Source organism: Cryptococcus neoformans, chromosome 7 (genome assembly GCF_000149385.1).
Source record: "Cryptococcus neoformans var. neoformans B-3501A chromosome 7, whole genome shotgun sequence".
Classification (NCBI taxonomy): Eukaryota; Fungi; Basidiomycota; class Tremellomycetes; order Tremellales; family Cryptococcaceae; genus Cryptococcus; species Cryptococcus deneoformans.
In genome coordinates, this window is record NC_009183.1 from 879,301 (window position 1) to 906,549 (window position 27,249).

The 27,249-nt window shown below is 49.2% G+C and overlaps 10 protein-coding genes and 1 non-coding gene across 11 annotated transcripts in view; 6 read left to right on the forward strand and 5 right to left on the reverse strand.

Annotated features, from left to right (window-relative positions):
- Positions 1-339: 339 nt before the first annotated feature.
- CNBG2920 (hypothetical protein) lies at positions 340-1,830 on the forward strand (the record flags this gene model as incomplete). Its single annotated transcript, XM_769218.1, has 8 exons — positions 340-650; positions 721-762; positions 813-912; positions 961-1,172; positions 1,228-1,277; positions 1,344-1,489; positions 1,543-1,639; positions 1,694-1,830. 8 exons carry the CDS (start codon positions 340-342, stop codon positions 1,828-1,830), a joined length of 1,095 nt encoding a protein of 364 aa, XP_774311.1.
- A 1,404-nt stretch (positions 1,831-3,234) lies between these two features.
- CNBG2930 (hypothetical protein) lies at positions 3,235-4,748 on the forward strand (the record flags this gene model as incomplete). Its single annotated transcript, XM_769219.1, has 7 exons — positions 3,235-3,611; positions 3,663-3,704; positions 3,764-3,863; positions 3,917-4,202; positions 4,256-4,401; positions 4,454-4,550; positions 4,612-4,748. The coding sequence occupies 7 exons, from the start codon at positions 3,235-3,237 to the stop codon at positions 4,746-4,748; spliced, it is 1,185 nt and encodes a 394-aa protein (XP_774312.1).
- A 232-nt stretch (positions 4,749-4,980) lies between these two features.
- CNBG2940 (hypothetical protein) lies at positions 4,981-9,432 on the reverse strand (the record flags this gene model as incomplete). Its single annotated transcript, XM_769220.1, has 6 exons — positions 4,981-6,009; positions 6,063-6,197; positions 6,249-7,598; positions 7,636-8,830; positions 8,880-9,236; positions 9,302-9,432. The coding sequence occupies 6 exons, from the start codon at positions 9,430-9,432 to the stop codon at positions 4,981-4,983; spliced, it is 4,197 nt and encodes a 1,398-aa protein (XP_774313.1).
- A 462-nt stretch (positions 9,433-9,894) lies between these two features.
- On the forward strand, positions 9,895-9,988 carry CNBGt060. Its single transcript is given in 2 exon segments — positions 9,895-9,933; positions 9,952-9,988. It is a non-coding gene; the product is annotated as a tRNA-Thr (tRNA).
- A 273-nt stretch (positions 9,989-10,261) lies between these two features.
- CNBG2950 (hypothetical protein) lies at positions 10,262-11,750 on the reverse strand (the record flags this gene model as incomplete). Its single annotated transcript, XM_769221.1, has 8 exons — positions 10,262-10,335; positions 10,390-10,545; positions 10,613-10,688; positions 10,744-10,856; positions 10,921-11,072; positions 11,123-11,243; positions 11,296-11,641; positions 11,715-11,750. The coding sequence occupies 8 exons, from the start codon at positions 11,748-11,750 to the stop codon at positions 10,262-10,264; spliced, it is 1,074 nt and encodes a 357-aa protein (XP_774314.1).
- Positions 11,751-12,768: 1,018 nt separating this feature from the next.
- CNBG2960 (hypothetical protein) lies at positions 12,769-15,010 on the forward strand (the record flags this gene model as incomplete). The annotated part of the gene is made up of 6 exons (XM_769222.1): positions 12,769-12,828; positions 12,947-13,145; positions 13,208-13,401; positions 13,453-13,581; positions 13,634-14,811; positions 14,872-15,010. The coding sequence occupies 6 exons, from the start codon at positions 12,769-12,771 to the stop codon at positions 15,008-15,010; spliced, it is 1,899 nt and encodes a 632-aa protein (XP_774315.1).
- Positions 15,011-15,253: 243 nt separating this feature from the next.
- Positions 15,254-17,561, reverse strand: CNBG2970 (hypothetical protein; the record flags this gene model as incomplete). The annotated part of the gene is made up of 5 exons (XM_769223.1): positions 15,254-15,495; positions 15,580-15,715; positions 15,780-15,980; positions 16,045-17,122; positions 17,188-17,561. The coding sequence occupies 5 exons, from the start codon at positions 17,559-17,561 to the stop codon at positions 15,254-15,256; spliced, it is 2,031 nt and encodes a 676-aa protein (XP_774316.1).
- A 288-nt stretch (positions 17,562-17,849) lies between these two features.
- Positions 17,850-18,956, reverse strand: CNBG2980 (hypothetical protein; the record flags this gene model as incomplete). The annotated part of the gene is made up of 5 exons (XM_769224.1): positions 17,850-18,086; positions 18,142-18,373; positions 18,435-18,514; positions 18,570-18,698; positions 18,753-18,956. The coding sequence occupies 5 exons, from the start codon at positions 18,954-18,956 to the stop codon at positions 17,850-17,852; spliced, it is 882 nt and encodes a 293-aa protein (XP_774317.1).
- A 975-nt stretch (positions 18,957-19,931) lies between these two features.
- Positions 19,932-23,266, forward strand: CNBG2990 (hypothetical protein; the record flags this gene model as incomplete). Its single annotated transcript, XM_769225.1, has 4 exons — positions 19,932-20,944; positions 21,078-22,011; positions 22,079-22,450; positions 22,511-23,266. 4 exons carry the CDS (start codon positions 19,932-19,934, stop codon positions 23,264-23,266), a joined length of 3,075 nt encoding a protein of 1,024 aa, XP_774318.1.
- A 269-nt stretch (positions 23,267-23,535) lies between these two features.
- On the reverse strand, positions 23,536-24,942 carry CNBG3000 (hypothetical protein; the record flags this gene model as incomplete). Its single annotated transcript, XM_769226.1, has 2 exons — positions 23,536-24,645; positions 24,766-24,942. The coding sequence occupies 2 exons, from the start codon at positions 24,940-24,942 to the stop codon at positions 23,536-23,538; spliced, it is 1,287 nt and encodes a 428-aa protein (XP_774319.1).
- Positions 24,943-26,160: 1,218 nt separating this feature from the next.
- CNBG3010 (hypothetical protein) overlaps positions 26,161-27,249 on the forward strand; it is a gene marked incomplete at both ends in the record, with an annotated part of 2,062 nt that continues 973 nt past the window's right edge. Inside the window, 2 exons of the mRNA XM_769227.1 lie at positions 26,161-26,817; positions 26,877-27,213. Coding sequence (XP_774320.1) covers positions 26,161-26,817; positions 26,877-27,213 — 994 coding nt within the window. The remainder of the gene's footprint in view (positions 26,818-26,876; positions 27,214-27,249) is intronic.

Genomic DNA, 27,249 nt, shown 5'->3' on the forward strand with positions numbered 1-27,249 from the left:
AGTCAAACGTGGAGGATGAATCTCGTCGTCGTCGAGATTCGTTGCGACGGAACCAATTTTGTATGACGAGTTTCTGAAAAGCGGTCCAAAAACGGCTGTCAGCCAAGCCCTTTTAAGCGGAATATCGCCAGCCGCAGGCCCTTTTTTGGGCAAAGCGCGGTGGGGGAGGGGGGCGGGGGGCAGAATTACATCTTGTATCATCACCAAGTCCTCACTCTTTATCCTTAAGGGCAAGTGGTATCGGCCGCCGCTTGTACGGTCGAAAAAAGGTATTATATAAGAGCTAGAGTCGAAGAACCTGTCAAGAAGTGAGAGCTTCAACAAAATCAGCAACATCCGATGACGTTCTCATTCTTAGAAAAAGGAGCTCTTCAACACATCCTTATAGCCCTCGCTTGGCTTGCGATCGCTCGAGCTGATTCCATCGATGCGATCGCTGATAGTGCCGACTCGTCGTGCGCATCTGGAGATGTCGCAGGCCATTACGACTTGGGTTTACACATCGCCAGTGTTTTCGTCTTACTGGTTGCGTCGGGTCTGGGAGTCTTCTTACCCGTGATCCTTGGAGAAAAGGGGTCTCGCAGTGTTTGGTTTGGGAATACTTTTTTTGTTTTAAAATACTTTGGGACTGGAATTATCATTAGTCTAGCGTGAGTCAGTATCAGCGATGATTTGGTTGTCGAGGAGGGTAACCAGACGATCTGATGATCCAGTATATAGGTTTTGCCATCTGTTACAGGAATCTTTCAAAACATTTTCCAAGTGAGCATGGATGTTCTCCAGGTGAACGTGACTGATCTAACCATGGGCAGTGAATGCATTGGGGAGCTTGCATATGAGCCCACCGCGCCAGCTATCGCAATGGGTTCAATGTTTGTCATCTGGCTTATCGACTTTTTCGGGTCCCGCCGGGTAAGGCTATCCAACATGTTATGGATCCCATTGTTGATTTACAGATAGTTAGCAAACAGAAAAGCTTTGTCGTCCTTGGATGTCCACCAATCGTGTGAGCCATGCGAACCCAGCTCTCCTGACACGAAATCGCCCGTCGCCGACTTATGTTGCGATTCTGGTCTGAAATCCGTTGCCGAAACATCTGATAGAGCAAACCGGAGGGCACATTGGGACGTGCAATTACTTGAAGGAGGTATCGTGTTCCATTCGATTATGATGTGAGTTTGAGCTGCAAAAGAGTTTACGAAAGCTTTTAACTAAATATCAGAGCAGCGGAGTTTCTCTCGGCGCCCAAACAGACGGGTTCAGCGCTACTTTTGCAGGTCAGTGAACGGGAGATATTACTATATGTCATAGGCATCTTCACTCACTTTACGCCCACATAACAGCTCTGATCTTTCATCAGCTATTCGAAGGTCTGGGTCTCGGTGCTCGGATTAGTCTGCTCATCTGGCCCTCGGGGATAACATCGTCCGTCAAAAAACATTTGCTATGTCTAGCATATACTCTGACCACTCCTGTTGGGATTGCTATCGTTGGTAACCTTTTTTCTTTCCGATGGCGTGCTGACGTATTTCACGTTCATAGGGAATTGGAGTTCATCAATCGTTCAATGAGAATGGAGAGGCTGAACTTCTGGCAATCGGCGTTCTCAATTCTGTATCCGCTGGGATTTTGCTCTACAGTGAGCCATCTACTATCGGAATTCTATTGGATTTGTCACTAATGTTATAATTAGGCGGCCTTTGTCAGCTTCTCTATTCCGAATGGGTAGTAGGCGATATGCGCGACGCTTCTAACATGAGAGTGGCGGTGGCACTTATCGCTTTGGTCTCCGGGTTGTTTGGAATGTCCCTGATTGGTAAATGGACATGAAATATACGTAAAAATGAAGCATCATGCCCCGGTATCTCATGAATGCATTCGTGTGACCGAAGCAGGCATGTGATGTCAGATCTCAGTCGGACCTTGGCCGTGGGCTCGATTGCTATCGCATGAAACCGCTAGTTAGATCATCGAGCATGTCTGGCGTATCTGGGGAGATGCTTAAGAGACGGAGTAAAACTGGGTCGATGACCAGCTCAGCTAAGGAGAGATCAACAACCTTGACAGAAATAGGAGACGCGTTGTTGGGCCTGCTCTGTATATTGTCAATCTTGACCATCATGGCACCGGAGGAAGGGTGGAGGTTGTTTGGAGGTCGAATGGTGTAAGAATACAGAGGAACGAGGGTAGGAGGAAGACAGAGTGGAGGACGATTTAGAGTAGATAAAATGCATAGCTCCAAGCAGCTTACTCCCTAGCTCAGCCATCGCATCGTCTACACTTAGCGCTTCTGGTACAACTATGTGCCCAGGGATACGTACTGCACGAATCCAGTGTACGTTTCGGTTACCGTCGAATCGAAGTGAGTGGTGTGACGGCTTGCGATGCGGTGGTGGCAGATGATCTAGTGGCTGATGTATCGGTTGATCTTGGAGGCGGTGTGTCTAGTGGGTCTCTAATGTCTGTGCCTGGGTAACTGACTACTTTGGATAGGATCGTGAAGAATAGATCGAGTACCAAAAGAGATAGGAGGAAAGCAGCAACGGCTACTCTACGGGCGCACGCACAAGCCTCCCTGCACCACTTTGAAATAACTCAACCTTCTGCCACGGCACGGCGGGTATGGTGGGATTTATTGCGCCCGCCAAGTGATTGCGATTATGGCTCCCGATGATAATTACCTGAGGTTGGGTGAAGAAGGTAAACAGAAAGATGGTTTCGAGCTGACAACGGGCCGAGCTCGTGGGGTTGGCAACTTATTTACTATTATCTGACATAGTCTGATTGCGATCCACCAGTACTAGGATACTCCGTTATTCATTCGCAATTGTAGTGTCGATGTAAAAAATGCACACCTCGCTGTTAAATCACTAAACTTCTTATTATATTATCTCGCCAAGCGGCCGTAACCGCAAAGTCCTCTTCTTAAGTCAACAAGCTTGGCGGTAGTAACACTGCACCAAGACTCTCAGTAACACCGTAAAGAACTAACGCCTTATGCAACCGCCCACAGCAATGCATCATGTATATCTTCGCTCCATATGTCATACCATCTCTCTCTCCGTCTGGGCATTTCTCGGCGCCATATACATATTCGGTACTCTTCCGTCTTGGCTGCCAGTATCCGTCGAAAGTTTTCTTCTCTTCATCCGATCCTAGATCCCAGAGATTCTTATTAAAGGAGACCCATCGACATGGTCATCTTCGTCCTGATGAATACCATTGAGAAACATCATGACTTGCAGGTCAGTCCTCGTCTACTGCGTTGCCCTCGCAGTCGTTGGGCTCGTTCGCGGTCAAACAGCAACGGAAGAGGAGCATGATCATGATCATGACCACGAAAGCGAGGAGGCAGTAGAGACAGATGATGCTGCTACCGGCCTCCATGCTGGGCATACTCATGCTCATAGTAGCTCAGACTGCGGGGTAACAGAGCTTCAAGACTATAACCTTTCACTCCATATCGCTGCCGTTTTTGTTATGCTGGTGGCGTCTGCTATAGGTGTTTTTCTTCCAGTCATATTGGGCAAACTCGGCTCCAGAAACAAGTTATTCGGATCGGTTTTTTTCGTTCTCAAATACTTCGGATCTGGGATTATTATTAGTTTGGCGTAAGTGCACTGATATCTCTATCAGATCACCCACTGACGCCTATGTTTTAGTTTTGTTCATTTATTGATCCATGCCTTCTTCAATCTCACAAGGTACGCGTTCGAGTACTCTTGTCTGGCCAAGGTGAAGCCATTGACGATGACTGTACCAGCCCATGCGTGGGAAATCTGGAGTATGAGTCTGCTGCCCCCGCGATCGCAATGGCAACTGTTATAGTAGTTTGGCTTGTCGACTTTTTCGGCTCTCGCTATGTGAGTCAAACACGTAATGGCTTTCATAATCCGTCACTCATTGCAATCTGCAGATCGCACGTCAGAATTCAAAGTTACGAGAGTGTGATCGAAACATCAGCGCTGCTCCTGGCTTTTCGCCCGACCCCACGGAGGAGAGGAAAAAAGATGATATATCAACCCCAATGACAGAGCTAGCTTGCTGTGGTCCCAACAATTTGGAAATAACTAACTTTGACGGTGCTGCTAAGATCGCGCATTGGAATGTACAACTCTTGGAATATGGTGTTATCTTTCACTCTGTTATGATCGGCGTGTCGCTTGGAGCCATGGGCACTGGATTTAGCACCACTTTTGCTGGTAGGCCTTTTCCTCAGCTGGTCGGAAAGGGAAACGCTTAAGAATGTTGGCAGCTCTGGTTTTCCACCAGCTTTTTGAAGGTCTTGGTCTAGGCGCTAGGATCGCCATGCTCGTCTGGCCATCTGGCATCTCTTCAACCATCAAAAAATGGTCCATGTGCCTTGCGTATGCTTTGACAACATCAGTTGGGATTGCCATTGTAAGCCCATCGAGTTACAGAGACCGACTGAGGAACTGACGATATTGATAAGGGCATCGGAGTCCATGCCTCAGTCAACATGAATGGTAGAGCGATCCTTCTGTCTACCGGTATCCTCGATTCAATATCCGCTGGTATCCTTCTATACAGTGAGATTAACCTCCCACGTTTCCGCAGAGGATGTAGCTGAATAACACCGTTATGATATAGGTGGTCTTTGTCAATTGCTTTATCGTGAATGGGTGGTCGGCGAGATGCGCGATGCCTCCACAAGCAAGATCATTGTGGCCCTTGTATCACTGTTTCTCGGTCTGTTTGCCATGTCATTCATTGGCAAGTGGATTTGAAGTATATCAGGGCCTCGAGATATAGAAACTCATAAGAAAAAGGGGAAGAATATGGGGTATTTGGAGGTGTCATTTTCTTGAATGTCAATTAGAGCTGTTCTTGTTCCAAAAGATTTTCTTCCTCTGATAATCGTATGCCCATCAGCCATAAGATGTACACTGCGAAGTTGATTCCATGCGTCTAAAAATACGTCATCTGTCATGATGCTATTCTCTAATCATCATACCGTCGTCATACTGATCCAATGGACCGGCTAAGCGCCTCCTGATTCTCCAACTCCTCTATATCATCCGCATTCCGTTCGATTGCCTCCACTATTTCATCCTGAGGCACGGTAATTGACTGACCGTTGACCTCTCTTTCCAACATCCCATCCTTCGTAATTCTTGTATCAGGGCTCACACCAGGTCCTAGAGGACTTTCTTCCGTTGCAGCCGCTATAAGAGCCGGATCAGGCGGTGAGAAAGCCTCACCCCATCGCTGAACCTTACTAGGTGAAGTTGGAGACGAGGAAGAAGCTCGTGAAGAGGCAGAGCTTGCAGAAGGGGAAGTCGCAGTGATGGGATGGCCAGGATGAGGTCGGTGACCCCATGACCCAGAAAGGGAGTTGTGTCGAGAATGTGACATGGAGTTGTGCCGGTTGGGAATAACAATGGGCGTAGCTGCAGCAGCAGAGGTAGTTCTCATGGTTGAATCGGAGGAGGAAGTAAAAGAGGTGTCGATCGATGCTGATGAGCTTGACTCGTCACCTGGGGAAGCAGAAACATTCAGAGGCGGCGCTGGTCCAGAGGCATGTGAGGTGTAAGAGGATTCTGCGAGTGGCAAGTCTACGCCAGCGTCATCTCCCTCGAACGTCCATGAATTTGTACCAGGAGACATGGAAAGGTCCATGCTCCCGCTCATCACCGCAGACACTTCTTCTTCTTCATCGTCCTCCAGGCTCGGCATCACAATGGGCACGACACCCTCACCCTCCTCCGCTTCGCCTTGTTCACCCTCACCATCATCCGACACAGGAGCGGGTACATCGTCTCCTCCGCCTTCCCTGAACGCTCGATCAAACTGCTCGGCCCAATCCAAGGGAGTCAGAGGTTCGTCACCCTTCTGTTGCAGTGGTTCTACGCGGACGACCGAAGGAGCGAAGTTATCATCACCAAAGGGGTTTTCTGCATTGTCATTTGAAGGTGCCGAGGTAAAGTTGCCCCATGCATCGTCTTCAAACTCATCAGAAGCGGGTCTTGTCTCCCCAGTTTCCCAGGCCTGCGGTGTAGCATATGAGTACATAACTTGGCGTGAATTGCAAAGCAGCTTACCCCAAAATCGTCCTCATCGCCGCCACTAGCTCCCCATGAATTGGCAGGAGGTTGCAACCAGTCGGCATCGTCGTCATCATCCGAAGAATCGGCAGCTCTTTGTCTACTCAACCCTAATCCAGAACTCTTCCAATACTAGCAGGATCATTAGTAGAGGAATTAATCACTGTCACATGGGACGCTTACTCTATCCATGGCCTCTTCATCGTCTCCATCTCCGTTCTCATCGTGATCCGCATACGCATCAAACTCTCCTCTCGACGCGAATCCATCTTTCGCCGAAGTCCTTGTCAACGGCTCCCCAAATCTTATAGACCCCTCTCCTGGTTCATCATCGTCATCTTCATCACTCGCCGAGTCGTCAGGGCTCTTGATGGAAGATGGGTGAGCGGGTTTACCGCCCGCAAGAGGCTTGTCGTCGCGATCCTTAGCCTCACGCAAAGAGGTATTCACGAAAGCTTCCCATTCAGAAGATATGAACGTGTTTTTGATGATGTCATAAAGATCTGATGGGCAGCGCGCAAAGAACTTGACAATCTCTTCGGCAATAAGAATGAGATGCCCCATGTAAGGCAACCTAGGTGACTTCGACTGAGCGACTAATCTGTCATTGAGCCTTTGCGCGTCCAATACCCTCTCAACTAACTTGGCCTCTTTCATCAATTGCACCACAAGATCCCTATTCGAACCGGGAGACAACTTGCCGTTGAGCACCTGCTGGAAGATATCGTACACGACACTGTGCATGAAATCGTTCTCCGGATACTCAAAAAATAAGTCGACCATCGCAGGCATGACTTTGCAGGATAAGTACTGCCTTTTCAGCCGTTCGCCAGGGGGCAATCTTGTATATGAGGGAGGGTGTGCTGTGGTGAAATGTAGGGTTTCAATACTGTCGTCTGACGGCTTCAACCCAAGGGCAGGTTTTGGCTCTGCTTCAGGAGTATCTGAAGAAACGGAAGGGCTCGTAATGGAGGCTGCTGCAGCGATGGGGGATACAGAGGTGAGATCGGAGGTGACGGATGAGGCGGTAGGCTTCGACTCAGTTTCCATAACCCCTTTCAGACGATCAGCGACTTCCTGCGACAGCGGCGGAGTGATCGTTGAATCGGCGCCAATTGGGTTTTCCATGAGACCCGAGGCACCAGGAGATGGTGATGGCGTGGCATCATCATTGACCGCTTCTAAGACATCCTCATCCTCGCTTTCCATGTCGTCACTTCCAGTCAAACTTCCCGAAGCTGATTCGCTCACGGGCAATTCCTTAGCTGGAGTTACACCGTCCTCTTCTTGATGAGAAGTCTCGCCAGCCTGCTCATTGTCATTGTCTTCAATGGCTTCGCCAAGCGCCTCAAGTCCTTCAAGACCACCAGAAAGTATACCGTCCTCTGTGTAGACTGGTCCGGTGCCAGGGGTACGGTTGAGGATCGACATATTGGAGGAATGTAGCAGTTCAGCGTAAAGCTCTATTATGCGGAAACGTTCAAGTGTGAAAGGTTTAGGGTTGGCGATAGAGGCGACTCGTCGCTGCTTCATCTTAGTAAAGGATCCCATTGTAAATGAGAGGACTTACCTGAGAACGTGGCTGCAGTACCAGCCGATGCAGTTGAGCAAATCGGTCGCTGATGGCGTCCAATAAATGGCCAAGATGCACTATCCCCATCTTGGAAGTCATGTCCACTAAAGCATCCTCCATATGTCGTCTCTCTTTCTCATCCTTCTCTTGCTCCGTCTCGTCAGCACGATGCTGAATTTCTCGATTGTCCATCTCCTCCTGCATCCGCACAGATATCAGTCTGTTTCGCAAGGTGTGGAAGAGATGAGGCTCGGAAAAGTCAGAATTGTTACGCCGAATGACTTCGATCAAGATGACACAAATACTGGCGAGGGAAGATGTGGCAGACGCGATCGAAGGCAAAGGGTGGACGATGAGAGGATCGGCAGGCGACGGATCTCCCCCCTCACCATTGATGCCATTCCAATCTCGATCTGACAGTTCTATCTTGTCCAGCATGTAACTGGTCATTATGCCTACGCTCCGTTCGCTGACAAGGTCTCGTATTAAACGATTATCTCTGCCTCCTGCAGGACCCTGGCTCGCCTGCTGTTCAGCGTTTCCTCCATGTGGGTTGAAGGGCGAAGGCGCGCATAGCGTGATGATTTGCTTGATTAACTCTGCAACGATGGTGTGTATGGACGATGAGTACTGCGGGGAAAGAAGATTAAGGAGCCGAGGTATCAAGTCTTCGGAAGCAAGCCAATCAATGACTCCCAGAACGCCTGCTTCTTCGCTCGAGATAATGGTTACGAGAAGGGCTTGGATGGCAGGAGAAGATATTCGAGCGATGATTCGCTCGACGATATTGGGGAGGGACTGAATGAAATGGATCATCTGAGAAAGACAATGAGCTTCACTCGGTATACTCTTTCCAAATTCTACACGCACATCTGAACCTCGCTTAGCCAACAACACCCCATTCACTCGCATCCACAGGCCTCTGATAACCTCTCTGCGTCTATCTCTCTCTTCATCTTGCTCAGACCAGAACTCATTTCTTGCCCTTTCACGCTCTCCAGCTTCCTGTCTCGACATCGCAACAGAGCTTGCCAAAGACGATGTTCCCTCTGTTGTAGGGGTTATTGCTTCTATCGGAGGCAAGACTGCATCCCAGAAAGGAGTGAGAAGGGTGTCGGCGTTGCGCATGATCGTATCTGATATAGACCATATTTCATTACAAGTGAGAATTTCAGTGGCCGTTGCTGGGTATCTATAGAACGTAAGTTGTGAGCGCCAGAACGTGGTCAATGAATACTCACTTTGATCGATGTAGATCATCGTCGGCTTCACTCCTTCTCCTCAGTCCTTGTCCCCCACCAGGAATAGATAAATCCTCGTCATATTCTTCTTCATCTTTTGGCTTCTCGTTGACAAAAACATCCACACCGTTTTCTCTTGATTTCGCAGGGTCCAGAGGGGGGCTTCCAGGACCTGATCCAGGGACAACGAGAGCTGTTGGCGACTTGTAAGAAGGATATAGGTCTGGTGAAGTGATGGCATGAGACAGGACTTCGGAGTCTGCAATTGCAGCCGCTTGATCAAGTTCATCAAGACCAGCAATGACCCATTGAAGCAAAGATTTGGCAGAGTCTTCACGAGACAGGAAAGTAACAAGCCTTTAATGGGATAATGCATTAGCATGTTTTAAAAGCCATTTGAGTCATTGTTCCTTTTGACTTACTTGTTGTTCTGCGCTTTGCACTCGCCCAATATGTCGGGCTCATCCATAAGCTCCTCCAGGGTAGGCGGTATCTCGCGCGACAGCAGAGAGTCCAACGTTGATGTCGACGTCAAATTGAATCGCCAAAGCATCTTCCTTGGTCTACCGTTTTTCTTTATCTAATGTTACAGAGTTGGATGCTTGGATTTGGTCCAGGTATATTATAGCGACTTGATTTGATTCGATACAGAGCCGCCGCTCGTTGCTGAACGGCGACAAAATAATTGATATGACAGCCGGGCCGAACACTACGTGTCGCGTGCTCGGTCAAAACTCCAAAGGGTTCTTCGGCGTCGAATGGGGCAGGTGAAGGCGACGGCGACGACGAAAGCGTCGTTGCTGATAGTGGGTGAAGGCAAAAACACGAAACTGTGAGGTTTATTATGCATAGAAGACAGGTCTAGGGGTCTTCTTACACTGCACACTTGTCACTGTCATCCTTGGGGCGACCAAACACCGAAGCGCGGGAGAAAAGAAGATGTGGCACAAACTGCAGCTTGTAGGCGTGGATGTGACTAAGTTAATCTATTGGGGCCGCTTACTTACTATATCGGGCCTCTATAGTTTAGTTGGCTATAACACCCCACTAGTAACTTGTTTAGACATTGTCTAATGGGGAGGTCTGTCGTTCGAATCGGCATGGAGGCATTTCACTTTTTTTGTTTTTTTGCCGAAGGTTGTGTCGTGTCTTTTTTCTTCAGTCTCGAGAAGTTAATTATGAATTATTACGTTTATGTTTGTAATTATAATCGAGTGGGCGATTCATGGCAACGAACGAACCTGCAGGAAACGATTGCTCTCCATCTGTTTATTTATCTATAACTTGCAATCTCGCGGACCTTCGCAAGCTATGTATCAAAATAATTTCTATTTACAATTCTATATACAATTTATCAAACTGTTATTTCTTCTCTTTCTTCTTTACTTCAATCCTTGTTTCTCCAAAGCGAAAAACCTGTCAAATGCATCTTTGAGAGTCTCTTGTTTTGGACGGTCTGTGATTACGGTCAATTCATGACATTTTGCATGTGGCAAGATCTGAGGCTTACAAGTAATACCAAGTTCCCTTTGACTCTTTTCATTTGTGAGCACGTACACTCCTGGATCTCTGTACATATATTTGCCGGGAGCACCAAGGGCGAATCGTTCTTTTTGCTCAGGATAAAGCTCCCTAAGCATGTCTGCGAACTCTTGGAAATCATAAGCTGTTGAATATACATGGTCAGCTACGCATATGGCCGTGACTGGGCGATCATGACGGCGATAACTCACGGCCGGCAGAGATGATAAACCTTCCTTGCGCTCTACGGACGGTGGCTTGATAGTGTGCTTCAGCAGCATCCCGAACCTACGGAACGTCAGTTTGTGTGTGCCACAAAAGTGCGAGCAGAATGGCAACCAACATCGACGTAATAGGGATAGAGACTGTCCATGATATGGGCATCTTTCCCTCCTGCAAGCATCCAAAGGAACTCGGTCGACATGCCCCCATGACTGAGTGATGTGAGAGGTTGAACTTAAAAGAAATTATCAAATGAGTATGCGTTGGACTACCTTAGTCTATGTGTGAGAAAACTTACTTGGAGGCCCCCAGATCATCACACAGTTCATCGTGACCAAAGACCATTCAGCACCCTGTTCTCTCGCTTCTTTCTGGCATTCCCAAGCAGCGAGTTCCGCGTACTTCTTGGCTCCTTTATAGAACAGATATCCTGGAGGAAATGTGGGGTTGCTGCAAGAGTGTATCAGACAACATCGACTGTCATAGAGTCTGAAACTCACCCTGACTCTCCAGATTCCACCATCTTATCCAACTCTTCCAAGGTATACGGGTTCCAGTTATCCTCAGTGACAACTTTGCCTTTGATCTCAGTGGGATGATACCTATGATCACCAACGGCTCCTGTGATGACTCTCAGATCTTAGAAGCAGAAGTACTGAGGCATAGAACTCACCAAAAGTACTAGTGTAGACGACGGACTTTACATTCTTCTCTTTGGCTACAGCTCTGAGGACACCCCTTGTTCCTTCCAAAGCAGGTTTCAAATGGCTCTCTCTAAAATTCTCTCCACCAAACTCTACCGGAGAGGCAGTGTGGACCACAGCATCAACGCCTTTCATGGCTTCAGTGTAATCGGCATTCTCAAGAGGTCCGACAACGAAGAGTTTTAGTTTGCCTGACGAAATATAAGGAGAGTATTCAGGAATAACTTCGACTAACGCTACCTTCGAGCTGGACCGAAGTGTGCCGTGCACTATCCAGTCATGCTTCAGGAAGGTATGGGCGACGTGTGCAGACAGCTAGAGTAGCAACAATAACAGATGCAGATAAGTTTCTGGAGACGGTAATTCATAGATTAAGATGGTTACTTACAAATCCCGTGATACCTGTGAGGAGTACAGTTGGCATTTCTTTTTGATAATCAGCTTAAAGTGAGCCTCCCGCTTTTATTAATTATTATCCGGGTTACCTGTGTGTGTTGCGATGACTTGAAGATTAAATGTGACGGAAAGCGGGAAGATGAGACTTTCGGTATATATATAGGTGTGCTTATCAAGTTTAGGTCACCGAGGCCGAGGGCGCTCCACTCAGTATGCTGACCCCTTTTCACATTCATAACAGAACAGCGAGAACACGCGATACGAAGTACGCAACACCGTATCACTATGAAGATACGTACTGCGCTCCAGCTTCCTATCTTCAACCTCCACAATCACCTCCACCGTCCCTCCACCGTCCCTCCACCGCCCCTCCACCGTCCCTCCACTTTCTTTATCATTTTGCACGCCTTCCATATCACCTTAAAAAAGGCACGCATATTGTCAACCATCAGGCACTCGTCTCTTTTTTGTGCTCCCCGCTATATGAATAGCGAGTTGCGCCCGCCTGTGATCGCTGTTCCTCCCGAAAATAGTTTTTACCCCAAACTGGAAATAAGACCCGCCGGAAAGACCGGAGTTTATGGGTCAACAAATGAAATATCACTTCAAAATTTTGGATAAACCCGAGTCGGCCCGAAATATTAGATGAAGCTCAACATTCGGTAAAGAAATTGGGCCTCGGCCGGTACAAAGCGACGTCCATTACAGCCCAGTCAGCCAGCCACTTGTCAGAGGAGGCGTCGAATCGAGCAGGCGACGAAATGACTTCCTCGTCCAAGTAAACCCTGTCGAATATACATCCACGACCATCACAGCACTATCACACAAGAACGAAGACGGATCATTCAAGCTCACCACATCGACTGATTTCTTTCCCGGAACAACGGCACCAGGGCTTCGCAGCGCGATCGAAAGTTATATCGGCAGATCGCAGATCAGTTGTCGATTATTTATCGACATCTGATTACCTTAATTGTCCAATAAACATCCGTATCCGGCGACAAATTGCACACCAAGATTCACGGGGAGATAAGGAGAACTATAGGATGCGAGAGATGTCTGCTTCGTCTAGTTCATCGCAGTCAAGCGGGATCCCTGGCATACCAGTAAGTGGTGTTTTGTTTTGCGCCAAGTGCACGTTCCCTCCCTCCGCTGCCCAATTTTACACAACATTACCCTCCTGTCTCCATCTCCTCATTTTATTTGCTGATCATGACCGTCCAGAGAGTGGGGGCAGTACGCTGTTACTGGGCCCTGCTCAAGCCCCGCTACGATCCTAATCCTGACCCCGGCATCACCGTACCGCAGCTGGAGCTCGAATTTGTCCATTTCGACCCCATCCTGGACGCTCACCTCTCGAAACAGAAAGGCTCAATGATGGCCAGGAGTGTATTGGAGTTTATACACCCCCATGAACGAGAACGTGAGTGGCAGCTGTTTTTGCCTACGTGGTTAAAATGAGTACGGGCTGATGTGCTGCGGTAGAGGCGAGGAAGGACCTGCTGGGTGCGATCAGTGCAGACGACTTGCAAGGGAGCGTGACTCGTGTGCGATTTGCGAGATTGTCTCAGATTAGGACCCTCCTTGGATGCCCTCCAGAGGAAAACGAGATTCCGGCGGATGCAGACGCCATCGTCGAGGATAACGAATATATAATATTGGATCTCGTACTCAACTGGGTAAGCCCACCAGCCAGCCACTCATTACAAGCAAGCTCACCATTTGCATAGGTCGCGACGGGCCTCTTGCTGGCCTTCTTCCATCCCATCAAAGACAAAGATCCAGTCGCCAACAACGACCCTAAACGAGCCAACGAGGAGTGGTCAAATTGGTGTGGTACCAAGTTCATGGGTGATGATGTGAGCGCTCTTTTCTGTCAGCTGCAAGAGTTCTGAATTCATGTTTGTGCAGCAAATCGGGGCCCTCTGTCGCAACGTCACTTACAACATTCCTATTGCACCCAGCACCCACCGTCCACCAGCTCGAGTCTTTCAGCTGCACCTGCTTCCTCCTGACCACATGACTTACGCGCCTACCCAGTTGATATTTTCCTGGCCACCTGCACGTCCTGCTGGTGTTCCAGCTGGTCCAGATGGCCTTTATGACGCTTCAGAATACTGTGATATGATGAAGCATGTCGACATGGATCCTTCTCAGCTCAAAGCCGGTCCTGGGGAACTACGCACAAATTGCACAACGCGATATGGTGCTCATCATCTTGTGACAACTGAAGGTCTCCATCGAACAGTGGCAAGTGTCTTTATTCCCTACGGCAGGTTGATCTTTGCATGCTTTCAGACGATAAAAGCGTATGAATTGCCGAGAAATCAGAACAACTATGCTACGCAGGCCAACGATTGGAGAAAAGGTCATACCCACCAATCTGTCGGAGGTAAAATGGATCCTGCCGCAACCGAGCACTCATCAAACGCCCCTAACTGTCATACTGAGGCGCAAAATCAGTTGCAGCACGCGTTGGCTCAAAGGCATTCACAGTCAGAAGCCGCGCAACCGCAACACTCGGCCATTGACTGGTCGACAGACTCAAGTCTTTTGCGCACCAGGCAAGGCAGCGGCAATGACGATTGGGATAGTAGTGTCGCGTATGAGCTAGGCAATCTCGGTATGGCAGTGCATGAGCCTGGGTCACAGGCTGTTTCTAACATGAGTCAACATCAAGAGCATCAAGCAGACGGGTCTCATGCGGCATCGTCTGGGGCTACGTATTCTACAAACGCCCCCTCATCATCCTTCTACTCCCCTTCAGAGTATGGCAATCCCCTCTATTCTGCCGTTTCTTCACAGACTCAGTCATCTACATCAGTATCTTCAGCTGCTCAAATGGCTTCTATTCAATCATCTTCCTCAACATCTTCCGCTACTGGCCAGCGACCTATTCATTCCCAATCTTTGAAGGGATCTATAGCTCGCGCCGTACAGAGCGGTGCACCACCTCAGTCTTCTGGAAAAAGTAGCACGAGGCCTCTTGTAAGGCCACCAGGAGATGTTGAGGCCTGCGTGATGTGCGGCACGAAAGAATCGCCTGAATGGAGGAAAAACACAAACGGCGTGAAGGATCTGTGTAATGCGTGAGTTCACTGACTTTTGGGGGGGAGAGGGATTTTTACAAAGGCTGATCTTTGCTTCAGATGCGGTCTGCGAATGGCAAGGCAGGTTGCGAAGCGTGACGGAAAACAGAAACCGAGGAAGAAGCGCGAACAGGGAAACACGCCGTCCAGGGGGGAGAGTGTGACCAAGGATAGTTATGGGATATCTGGGAAGATGTAAGATGCCAGGGGGGACATTGTGTGTGCGTTGTCAATACAGTCATGTGAAAAGGAAGAGAGCAGAACTTTCTACTTCTACACGTCGATTGGAACAATAGTTATTTTAAATTGGGCTTTTATTGTCGATATTTTCTTTGCATAATCTTTGTGTAATAGTAGATCATTTATCGTAGCATGTAGGCAGATTCAAATGCATTATAGCATGGCGATATTTGTCTTTGATGATTGCTCCAGGAGCCAACTTCTATGACTGTTTGGTCCTTTGCTCCAGAACCTTTCTTACTAGACTAACGAGATCCCTATCTGCTTCTGACTCGTCAATTTTCCCACCCTTGTACTCTACGTTTGTATACCCCGGACCCTCGTCGCTCGCTTTCGCGATGATTTCCAGGTGTTCACATTTCCCTTCGTGGTCAAGCAAGGGAATGGTAATGCTGATTGAATTTTGATGGAGGGTGGCGGAACATGGGACAGCCTTTGGGGGACCTGTGCCGACAGAAAATCAGTCATCCATGATGCGTGTCGTGGAGGAAGGCTAATGCACAAAAAACAAAAACAAAAAAGACTTACAAGAGAACCAATCATCGTCCATATCATCATCCTCATCTTGACCCTCCTCCCCGTTCCCGTTCTCATATGTTGTCAAGGCTTCAGACTTGAAGACACTCGCAAACATCTGATTCAGAACGAGCTGTTTTCTCAAAGCCTGTAGTGCTGCTGTCAGCTTGGACATTCCGCAACAGTCTTTTGACAGTAGCCAACAGACATACTTTTATCGTTCCATAGAGACCTTTTAAATTCCTACCCATTCCGATACGACCGACGACCCATCCTAGAGGCCCAGGCTGAGCGATTGACCAGTGCTGATCTAACCCATTCCCATCTTTGGATGAATGAATGAAGGGTGCGGTATAAGGGAATGGTTGTTGTTGTGGGATAGCAAGGAACGTTGGTTGCTGGAACGGGTGGTACTGTTTTGGTGGTTTCAGAAACCATTTTTTCCCCGTTTTCATCGTCTTTCGATAGCACACTTACAAGAAGATTTTCCAGCCTAATCGTACCGCTGACTTGCTGCTTTTCTTCGTGCCCACTATCAATGAGCCAATTTCTGCTGACCACAACTCCTGCAATCCCATTCTCCTCTATGCATTCTATCACCCAATCAGTCTCTAGCCACTGTTCTTCCATATCGAGATCTCCGGCTCCTCCAACGTCACTTTTCGTGCTGTGGATGGATGAGATGGTAGGAACAGATTCGTTGGAGGACTTTGCCGGCCGGATACGCCATATGGGATTGGTTCCTATAGAAGATGAAGGGAGAAGTCTAAAGGTTGGGAAGACTGAATGCTTGTCTGTCGGATAGAGCCTCTGCTCACTGTTTTTTTTTTCGTTGTCGTTATACATCTTGGACCCTTTTGGAAATATATTGAGAGAAACATACCTAGTTTCAGCCACGAGTCTTTCCACAGTTCCCGTTATTTTCTCCAGTTCTTCAAACCAATCCACCGATTCATCTCCTGCCACATCATCAAACCACTTTAAATCCGCAAACTCTTGCTCCAGTCTGCGTGCCGTTTCTTCTCTCTCCCATAAACCTTTTTCGAGGCTATACCCTTCCTCGAGAACTGGAGCATTCCACAATGCCAAGTAGTCATTGACTAGCTCGTTCAGCACTTTCCTAACCCATTCACACTGGCCTGTTCCTCCGGATGGAGTAACGTGAGAAGCGACAAGCTTTAGCAGCTTCACTTTTCCTCTTTCGTCTGAATTTTGCGTGAGTGCGCTGGTGGGCATGGCACCAGGGACGGGGGTGTAGGGCCGCGGAGTACCCATTGGAGTCCCCATCCTCGACTCGTCCTCTTCTCCGCCAAGATCCACTCCCAGATCCACATCAACGACCAATCTCTCACCAGCGATAGCTAAACTGCTCTGTTGGAGTCCGAATTGAGAGTCTTCCAAAAACGTCTGGAGGCTGACAGCGGATGCAATGGATTGGAGAAGTTTGGTTGGTTGGGAGAGGAGGTGGGATGAGAGGAATAAAGGTTTGGTGGATGAGGAGGCTTGGGGAAGGAGCGCGGCTGCAGAAGAGAGGAGGGCTGATTGGTGGGTGATCCTACAGCGTTGGTCTCAGCATGAGAAGGTGAGTGAGGACCGGAAAAAAAGGTCTTTAAGACGAACACTTCTTTCAGAGCTGTGGTTAATCTTCCACCTTCTTGGTTTTCTTTGGTTAGCACACCTCTCCATGAAGCCACAGACTCTCTCAGTTCCCGGATGACATCCAAATCACTCTTCACCTTCTCCTTGCCCTTTCCCCCGTCTCCTCGCTGTCCATTATTGTTCATCCGTGGGAGAGGCCTAGAGGATAAAGGTGCGAATGGTTGAAGGTAAGGTAGCGTGAGGTTCTGTGACTGACGAGCATCGAGGAGGGCGTGGAGATACGTGAGGAAGGTAGGGGTGGAAGTGGGTATGGGATTTGGCTGGGCTGGAGCTGGAGCGGGGTCTATGGGGAAGGGCTGCTGGCCGAGTATCGCCGAGGGAGAAGGCTGGGCCATTTTGGAAAGACAAGTGTGAGATTGGAAAGACAAGTGTGAGAATGTAGAAAAGCAGATGGAAGATGAACAAAGATCGGAAAAGCGAGAGATTTCAGAGCGTCACGTCTCCCAGGCACGCAGTCGATAGCCGGACGAAAACAAATCGTCTGGAGATGATTATTCGAGAGTTTAGTTTTCAATAATACATCAACATGCATTTTGCAGGAAAGACCGGGACAGCCAGTGGGATACAAGAAAGGTGTTATACATGCAGGTATTTTATGCTCGGTATGTCTCCAACTAATGCGTTTATTCGTCCAAATTTGTCCAGACCTTGACCACTTCATTCTCCTCCTCCAAGATATCCACCAGTCTCATCACGCTTTCCATCGTCTCTTCCGTTATACCCTCGCCGTCTTCACCTTGTTCGAGGACTTTTAATGGATCATTCGGGAGAAACACGAGGTCGGATGATTGTAAAGAATAGGCGGGGTGTGATTGAAGAGTTGATGTTATAGATGAAAGGTCTGATGGAGTGGTGATAACCTTTTAGCAGCAGGTTAGCATTTCTGATAGGTCGATGAAGAGGAGCATTAATCACCTCAAACTCGACGCTTCCATCTTCACCCTCTATTTCTTTGACATCCTCAGCCCCGGCCTCGACTGCAAGGTCGAACAAATGCTCGTATCCTGCTTCTTCATCATTAGGCGTAAGAGTGATGGATCCCTTTTTCTCGAATAAAAATGATACTGGGGAAATACGAGCTCCGTTCTTGGAAAGTAACTCCTTGACACGTTTGACGAGTCGAGCGGAATTTTGGGTAACGCATTCGCTGAATGCAACCAGCATGGTATGAGCTTTGGTGGTTAGCTTAGTGATAGAAAGAAGCTTACATCATGAAAGCAACTTTGCCTCCTGAAGCTACAGCTTCGTACATGACATTTTGTCCTGACCCTTCTGCCACTGCTCTTGCCTAAAGAGATATAAGCTCATGTATCGCGCTTTTTTTTTCCTCCAAAGGCACTTACTCTAGACATGGCATTCTCAATTCCTTGTTTTGTCAGGCCTTGTTCTTTGGCGCGTTGTAAAGCAGTAGCTAATCTCGAGTTGAGCGCAGGGTCTGCAGATGCAGGTGGACGCATTGAGACCATTATTTCCTAGTTCCACGATTAATTTTCCAGTCCGGTGCCTTTGGATCGGCCCACACCTACTCTACTGAGCTTTGCAAAGAGGGCACCCCGCTGCTGATCGGCAGCACCTTTGCGATGTCTGATCTTGGACCACCTGTTGTGGCCTGAAAGCGTGATGGAAGTAGTGGAGAGGCAGCGGCACTGCCGGACTGCTCTGGGAGCGACATGGCGGGAGGGACTGGAGGTGAAAGACGCCGAAGAGACCACCGGGCGGAAGAAGGACATGGCGCGCAGTTGGCTGGCGGTTTTGTTGGACGAGTTGGAGGAAAAGTCGGCCACTCCCCGTGCTGGCGACGATCATTCCGAGCGGACATGTGCGCGCTCTCTGTGTCAATTTACGTAAGTGTTCCTGTGCAGATGGTTCCTATAAGGAGGCCCGGGTGTGTTTCAGAAGGGGCGAGGTCTCATGTTCCCACACAGTGAGGAAGAAGAGGTGAGTGGCAAGGAAGAAGGACGCACAGGCCGCTGACTGCATTGCGCAGGGACAACGCATTCTTGGTCCTCGAGCACCACTCTATGGTCCACCCCAATCACAGTTCTATGCACACATCTCTGCCCACTCTGTATATCTCGACCGCCCCATAGGCGGACGAATGGTAAGCATGCGATGCAATAGGCAATACTGCAGTGGCTCGGTAGTGTACGAGAGAGTGCATGCGAGCGAATAATCTTCCGTACACAAGTAATGACAATCTCCCTTTGGCGAATCTCCGGACCTGGGCTCTCGACAGACAAGAACAATGGCCTCACGGCCACTGGCACCCTTGCTTCCGCGCATCCCTCCGGTGCACTCACCCACCTTGAACTGAAATTTGGTCCCATGCTATACATCCCCACGGGCCATGTCCTTCTTGCATTTTGGTACGGCACACCACTTGTCTTGCCTCTTGCAGACCCTTTCGGAGTTTCTTACGCCCCTATCGTAGTCCCGGAAGTTCATCACCGAGCAACAGTAATACCCCGGTGTTCACGACCCATCAGACGACAAGCTCCTTGGCTACATTCACACACGGTGGTGGGTCACCAGCAAGGGTCGCAACGGCGTATACAATTGCGAGAAGCAGCGCTGATTGGGTAGACGTCTTGGATCTTTGTACATTCAGATACAGTGCGAGACCAGTAGGCGAAGGACAAGGTTTCCCTAGGTTGGTTTCCAAGGCATTCGGGATCAAGGGTCCAGGAACTTTATCATCATCAAAAATGGCTTCGGGGATCGTGAGCGGCAGTTTATCTTCAAATTCTCATTCTCGTCATTCTCTCCCATCTCCTCCCACAAGACCCCCAAGACTCGCCCCCGACGCCCAGCAAGAGCTTATCATAGACCGTCCCACGCGCAAATCCACTTCACCCTCTTGCCCTGTAGCTGGCGAATCCTTCTGGCGCTGGTCCCATAACACACCATCGACTGTAGACACCTACGCCCCGACAGAACTTCATTTCCCAGCTTCCCATTCCCCAGGGAACAGCGAAGGGCGTCCGATGGAGGCAAGGTCTACTTACTATTCCGACTTTTCCGCAGGGAGCACTGTACCAGATGTGAATGACCTCGCCATACTGCCCACCATCTTCAAGCGTGGCCAGGCACTTCAGCCAGTAATGCAGAACCAAGAAGCTGCTAGAGGCCTGACTTCTATCCCAGAAGCTCCTTCGAGTACCCATAGCCAGGAGCAGCAAGAGACCGTCCATTCACAACCTCGTGACATTCCCGAGAAAGATCGTAAACGTTCCAGTGCGGGAACTTTTGGTCCCAAGAACGGCAAGTATCCATCCATCTACTCCATTAATAGCAGCAACGCCTCTCCTGAAAGACATATAGCGAGCAATATCTATGATATTCCTCGAGCTGCCAACCAAACTAAGCGCAGACCATTGTCATATTCCTCGACGTCGACGTCTCCTCAGAGATTCGCTACACCCAAAGCGGCGGATGATACGGCTGCAGTGGCAAGCAGACGGGCTATGGGGATGACCTCCCCTAGTGATAGAGCTGATCACAGGGAACCAGAGAGTGAGAGTCAAATTGAAGATTACCTGAGGAGACAGAGTAAATGTAATCAGCGCCGGATTGCTCCCGCGTCTTCACCTGCTCCCACCTCTGGCTTTGGGTTTGAATCAGCTATAGATCTCAATGATGACCTAGAGGACAAGATGAAAAAGAGCAAGAAAGAGTTTAGGAAGAGTAAAGTCGATCAGATGTTGGGTGAAGGTGCAGAGTATGCGCGGATGACAATGGAATTGAACGGCGCGACTTTACGAAAGGCTTTCGACGGGACTGTTAAACAGACGCAAGTATCCATCCTGTCCTGATTTTTTTTGGGGACCAATGCTGATCCCTTTTGATGGCAGCAGTAACGGTCCTGTTCCACCGCCCAGAAACCACAAACATTCTCCATCGGTTCCTGCCAACCTTTTGCATACATCATCGCCTACAAAATCCATCAACTCGGCCCGACAGGGCCTTACCTACGCCGAAGCCCTCGGCTCGCCTGTCAGCACCACAAACCGTTCTGCCTCTCACTCTCACATCCTCCCACTCCAAAAATCAGCATCTATCGATTCCCTTCCCAGCTTGCACACCTCTTTTACTGATAGCGTCAATCTCGAACACCGTCCACTACTCAAACAATTGCTACCACCGCTCCCTACCCAACCGCATCTCACTCAAAGTACAATCTCGATCTCTCGTCCTAGTCTTCCACCATTCCCATCGGTCAACCAAGCTCCCAGCACGAGCTCCACCCTCAGCCCTTCTCAGCGTACTATCCTCATCCGCCGCACACGCAAATTGGAAGCTCTCCTCGGTGAGACTTTATCAGAATCACAAATCTCACAGCATGTCGTTGACCCTCTCCACTCTGTAAAGGAGTTTGATACCCAAGTGAAAGAGGGGTGGCCTGATAGTCCACCTGCAGATTGGAGAAAAAGAGTTCCAGAGTGGGAGAGGGAAGATTGTTTGGTTCAAAGGGTGAAGGGAGAGAATAGTGAAATACGTGGAGAAGGCAAGGGCAAGTCGTTGGCGCAAAAGACGTTGGCAGCGTTAAACTTGACTAGCAGGAAACCTGAAGGAGACAATCTGAAAGTGTATGTCTCCCGCCAGATGAGGGTTACAGAGACTGTCACGCATGGTGAATCTGGCATGAAAGCCAGTGTGAATAGAGCAGAACCAGGATCGGATACAGTCAGTCCAACGAGCGCGAATAGTACCAATGCGGATAGTCAATGGCCGGCTGAGAATGAAGGCGATGGAGGGAAAAAGACTAGGCGGCAGCAGCTCGCCAAGGTACGTAAGAGTAATAAAATAAAATATGAGCGGTGAAAAGTGCAAGGTGCCGATATTTGATACGTAGCTTCATCGAATGTTAGGAGTTCCTATTCCTCCAGGAGTGGTCAATCCGGCCTCTCACATTGACCCCCACACCTCGCACACCCCTGACAAGCGCCGTGTTTCTGATCGAACCTCGGCTGAAACCGCTTCCCCATGTGCAGGTTCTCCTTCCGACCAATCTTTCATGACCTTTGACGAAGCCTCGAGCGGGAATCGATGGTCACGGCTAAGGAATTTGCATAAACGAATGGGGAATGGGAGTATAGCTGTTTCCGAGGGGAGATCCCTAGCGTCTGACGATGGAGGAGCCAGCTTTATGGATCTGGGAGAGGAAAAGAAAATGTCAAAGGAGGAAAAGTCGTTTGCGAAGAAAAGGGTTGCAAAGCTAGAACACGTAAGGTCTATGCTGCGTGCCAAACAGAAGAAGAGAAGCTAAACTGATCGACATTTTCAGGTGCTCGGCGATAAGCCTCCGTCAAGGACGTATATCCCATCTTCTTCATCGTTTCGAGACCCACTTTCCAGCGACCCCAGCAACAAACGTCTTTCCCTATACGAATCCTATTCCACTTCTCTCCAAGGCCTTCTCTACCTCATCGACCATGACCAACCCAAGCTTGCCCAAGTGATGGACAGCCTCCATTATTGCTTCCCTTTGCTCGACGAGCAGCCAGAACCGGATCATCATTTACGAACGAGCGCGTCGTCGCCGGGTCGCCGGACTGGGACTCCTTTTTCTCCTGGCTTGGAACCCCTTGTTGGTAATCGACGAGATACCGGGGATGTGTATGACTTGTCGCAATCCGATCCGCTGGGGACAGAATCCGCGGTGCAACAGCAGCACAAGGAGGATGAAGAGCTGAATAAACCTGATCCTCAATCTCGAACTGTGAGAAAAAGACGGACCGATAAACTGTCTCAATTCTTTGGGGAGTCTGTAGACCTCTCTAAACCGCTTGAAGAACGAGCAAATACTGTTCCTCGAGCTCGTCTTCAGTCCGCGTCTGCCTCGCGGCATGCTACAGGAGGAGGCAGGTGGAAAAGGAGGAGAGATACGATAGACGCGATGCTTGGTGAGATGTGGCAAAGTGTACAAACAGAAATGGGCCGGGGTGGATTGAAAAAGGATGAAGTTGACAGACTAGGGGATCTAATGTGCATGTTGCGAGAGAGAAAGAGGGAAAGGAATGGGTATTGGGAATCTGTATAAACTGTGCATCTTCGTCGTGAAAAGGATGGATGAATAGTCATGATCCTTATGATAGTGTTCTCGTTGCGTGAATTCATATGTACAATTGATTACGTCCCAAAGATTGGTCATGACTGGCATGATGCATGAAATCATCCTACAGAGCATCGCACAGCGATGCTCGGCAATACAGATAAACCTATGTACATGCAAGGTTGTCAATGCTCCGCAAAATACACTCTTAGCTTCCAAGCTAATCTTTCAAAGTCTAGTCTCCTCCTTTCTCTTTCTCATGAGCTTTCACCAAAGAACAATCTTCCCATGAACCCTCTCTTAATATCTCTTGGGTGCGTGGCCTTGCTAGCTGCAAACCTCTTTGGTGCTTCCTCTCGCTTGACAACAGCCCGATGGTGAATAGCTCCGTCACGCTTGGCGGCAGCTCGGGGATGAGTAGCCATGCTTGCCGCCACCCGCTTGATACCGTCTCGCTTGGAAGCAGATTGGGGGTGAGAGGCTTTGCTAGCAGCGTATCGGCCAGAAGAACCAGGCTGACGAGGGACGTGACGCTCATGTCGAGAAAGAAAAGGCTTTTTGTTGCCAGCCTTGGATCGCTTACGCTTGCAAGACTTGGGAGATGAGGAGGCAACGGCAACAGCGGGAGAAAGCGAGGCTGACGAAGCCGCGATGTTGCCAATAACGTCGGCAGTCGAGACCGTAGCGGCAGCAATAGATGTTTGAGCGCCGGTGCCCACAGAGACATCAGCAGGTGAATCAACAGCAGAAGCCGACGCAGAGGGATTGGCAGAAGAGGTGGCAATGGCGGCAGCAGAGATAGAAGTGGCAGGCTGGGAGCTATTCGAACCTGAAGAGCTGGTGCTGCTGGAGGCACCAGGCCCAACACAGTTGGTGCCAGTGTAACCAGCAGGTTCTGTGGGCTGCGAAGTCGCATAGCTAGCACCATATTTGACATTCTTGCCGGGGTTGGGGAAAACGACAGCAACGTTTTCAATGGTCACACAGTCGTTGACACCGGCATTAGCGACGAAAGGAGTAGGGTAGTCATCATCGTTAAGACCAGATCCGCCGTTGGCAATGGTAACAGGTGCACAGTTGTGGTACATTTCACGGTTGCCTTCAAGGTTGAACCATCCCCAAGCAAAAAGGGCGTAACCAGAAGGAGCGTCGGTGGGAATGGTAACCTCAGCAGTCATGGCATCGATAGGGCAACCACCCATCCAAGACTGAATGACATTCCAGGTAGTACCGTTGTCATATGACATGGACATTTGACACGAACCACCGCCATGTGTGGCAGTACCCGCAATAGTGTAATTGACAGTGGACCCGGCGTCCCATGTCACCCTCGAGTACATGTTTGATTCAGGACTGTTGATGAAGCCCTATCAGAAAAGATTGAAAGGGTCAGCAGTGATTCTCTGATGTCTTCTGCAAAGGCAGATCTGCCAATCGACGCAGAAGGAAATCCTTTGCATTATCGATGGCGATCAAATGTAACTCACTTTGCAAGGATAGGTTCCGTCGGTGAGCAAAGGACTGGTCATAGAGTAATCTTTGATTTCTTCCGGGGTCTCGGGGTCCAGAGTGCTATGAAGAGCGTAGGGCCAGGCGAGCTGGAGGTGCGCAAGGGCACCTGAGGCGGCGAGAAGCGATGTGAATAGTGCAAGAGTGGAAGGCATTGTATAATGGATCAATTACACTGATGATCAGAAGAAGGCGACTTTCGTGATTGGTCGTAAATTTGTCGTCAAGTCGTCAGAGTTAAAGTACCGCTGTAAATGTTCTCGCAAAGAAAAGACAAAGAGATATGTCTGTGAAGGAATGTGGTGGGCTTTCTAGAAGCGAAAAAGGGTTGCTGCGACCTGGTTGTTGAACGAAAGGGTGCGGGGCGTCAGCGATCGGAACGGTCATGGCGTAGAGTCGCGTGGGCGATATCCCTCAGAGGCAGTGGACAGAGTAGGACGTGTCGGGGACGAGGACATACCTGCGCGCTGAGAGTTGGAGGTTGTCGAAGGGGTGAAAAGGGATTGAAGATGTGGCAAAAGAAAGAAAAAAGAAAGAAGTCAAAAGATAGAATATGATGTAAAAAAGGCTATCAGGCGACAAAAGTCGATGGGTGTGTGCAAAAAGGAGGGCAGGTGCGACGCGTGAAAAAAGGGACAAATTGTCGCGATTCCTGAATCCTGCTCATGCACGCCTCGTACTGCCCTCATGCATATCGCTTTCCCTGTGCTTTCACCAAGATTCCTTGTCGCCAGCCCTCTTTGCAAAGGCGGAAGTTCCACGGCCTCACCGTTGCGCAAAAAGTGCCTAGTGATCACCTTCTCCGCAATCAAGGCCGATCATTTATTTGTTGGATATGCCACCACCATTGTTGTATTGTACTCGAAAAAAACGGCTCGAAAACGTGCTCAACTTCATTCGAGGTCCTGGGAAAGACTGCAGAAGACCAGGACCCTGTCGTCCAACGAAATCAATCTACATTAACCAAGAAGGAGCAGCAGCATACGACGTTTCAAGAAGACAAAAAAGTGGGATGTGATCCCAAGAACAGACGCGTCTTTCAGGGCTCTTAAGCCCAATATGAAGTTTTTGGATTTGGGAACTGGGGACCTCCACCTTGGCGGAGTGCTGACAGCTAATCGAAATCGACTGGCATTTTGGCATCTCTCTACATTCATAGAAAAACACTCGCGAGATATACCTGGTATTGCTAGCTTCGACCTCATAATCAGTGAGAGGAACTATCGGCACAGCGATATCCTCACCGCTTGCAGACTGTCACCTTGCAGCTACCTGTACGGACTGTCTAGCTGCTTGGTTGACGCTTTGCCCTTGCTTGTCTTATCAACGCAACAGCGAAATCGTTTCGCAAAAAGGCGCTTGTGACATCCACAATGTCCGAAGCTGGCGAAAACAGAGAGGAGGATAGCGGGGCCAAGCTACAGACGTCCGAGCTGGAACAAAATGACTTGGGCCACGAAGAACGGGAAAGTAAGAGGAGAAAATTGGACAACGGAGAGGAATCAGCAGAACAAATTGTTTCACGACAAGCCTCACCAGTGCCAAATCCTCCACAGGAGGGAGAACCACGTTCTGCTACAGAACAGCCACCAGCAAAAGCCCTCACTCCATCTGTGCCCTCCCCAAAACAATCATCCGCGAAACCTGATATCATCGCCGCACCCGAGCCGGCTGAGGTGCTCAACGTCCTTCCCGCTGCTACCATAGGGCCCATCAACGGTACGGAGAACGAACCTTCAGGACAGCCACTCAATGTCTCCGTTTGTTCCCCTCCTTCCACGATGGTGAAGGATGAGGATATAGAGATTGTGGATGGAACAGTTCCCGAGTTTGCACCTGCGCCTGTTAGAGACGAAAACGAAATGATAAAAAAGGAAGATGTATCTACTCCTGCTGCGGCCGACTCACCGGCTACAGAAAAGGATGATGTTTCATCGGCCAAGGGGAAAACAAAATCCGCTCTTGTGACAAAATCCCAAGCTAGCAAGGGGAAGAAGGCACCTGCAAAGAAGGGCAAAGCAAAGACAAAGGTGAGGATGAGATTACACATAGGTTTACTTCTTTACTTGATGATACTGATTAAATGTAGGTGGAAGAATTAAAAGGGAGCAAGGAACGTTCTGCAAGTGTTTCCGTTAGTGCCTCACATCTTTATTTCAGGTCATCTACTGAAAGTTCAACCCAGGAATCACGCGATTCGACTCCTCCTGTGTCGACCGATCAAAGCCAATTTACCTCCCCTTCCGGAGCTCCCATAGACTCCAACGCTGTCTATTGTATTTGTCGCAGACCAGATACCGACGACGACGACGGTCTGATGGTCGGGTGTGAGAGCTGTGATGGGTGGTTCCATGCGTCTTGCGTGGGCCTGGATGAGGAGATGGTGGAGCTGCTGGATGTTTATATCTGTAAGAGCTGTGAACGAAGTAGGTGTCTCCGTCAAGCTCCGATGCTGAGTTTCG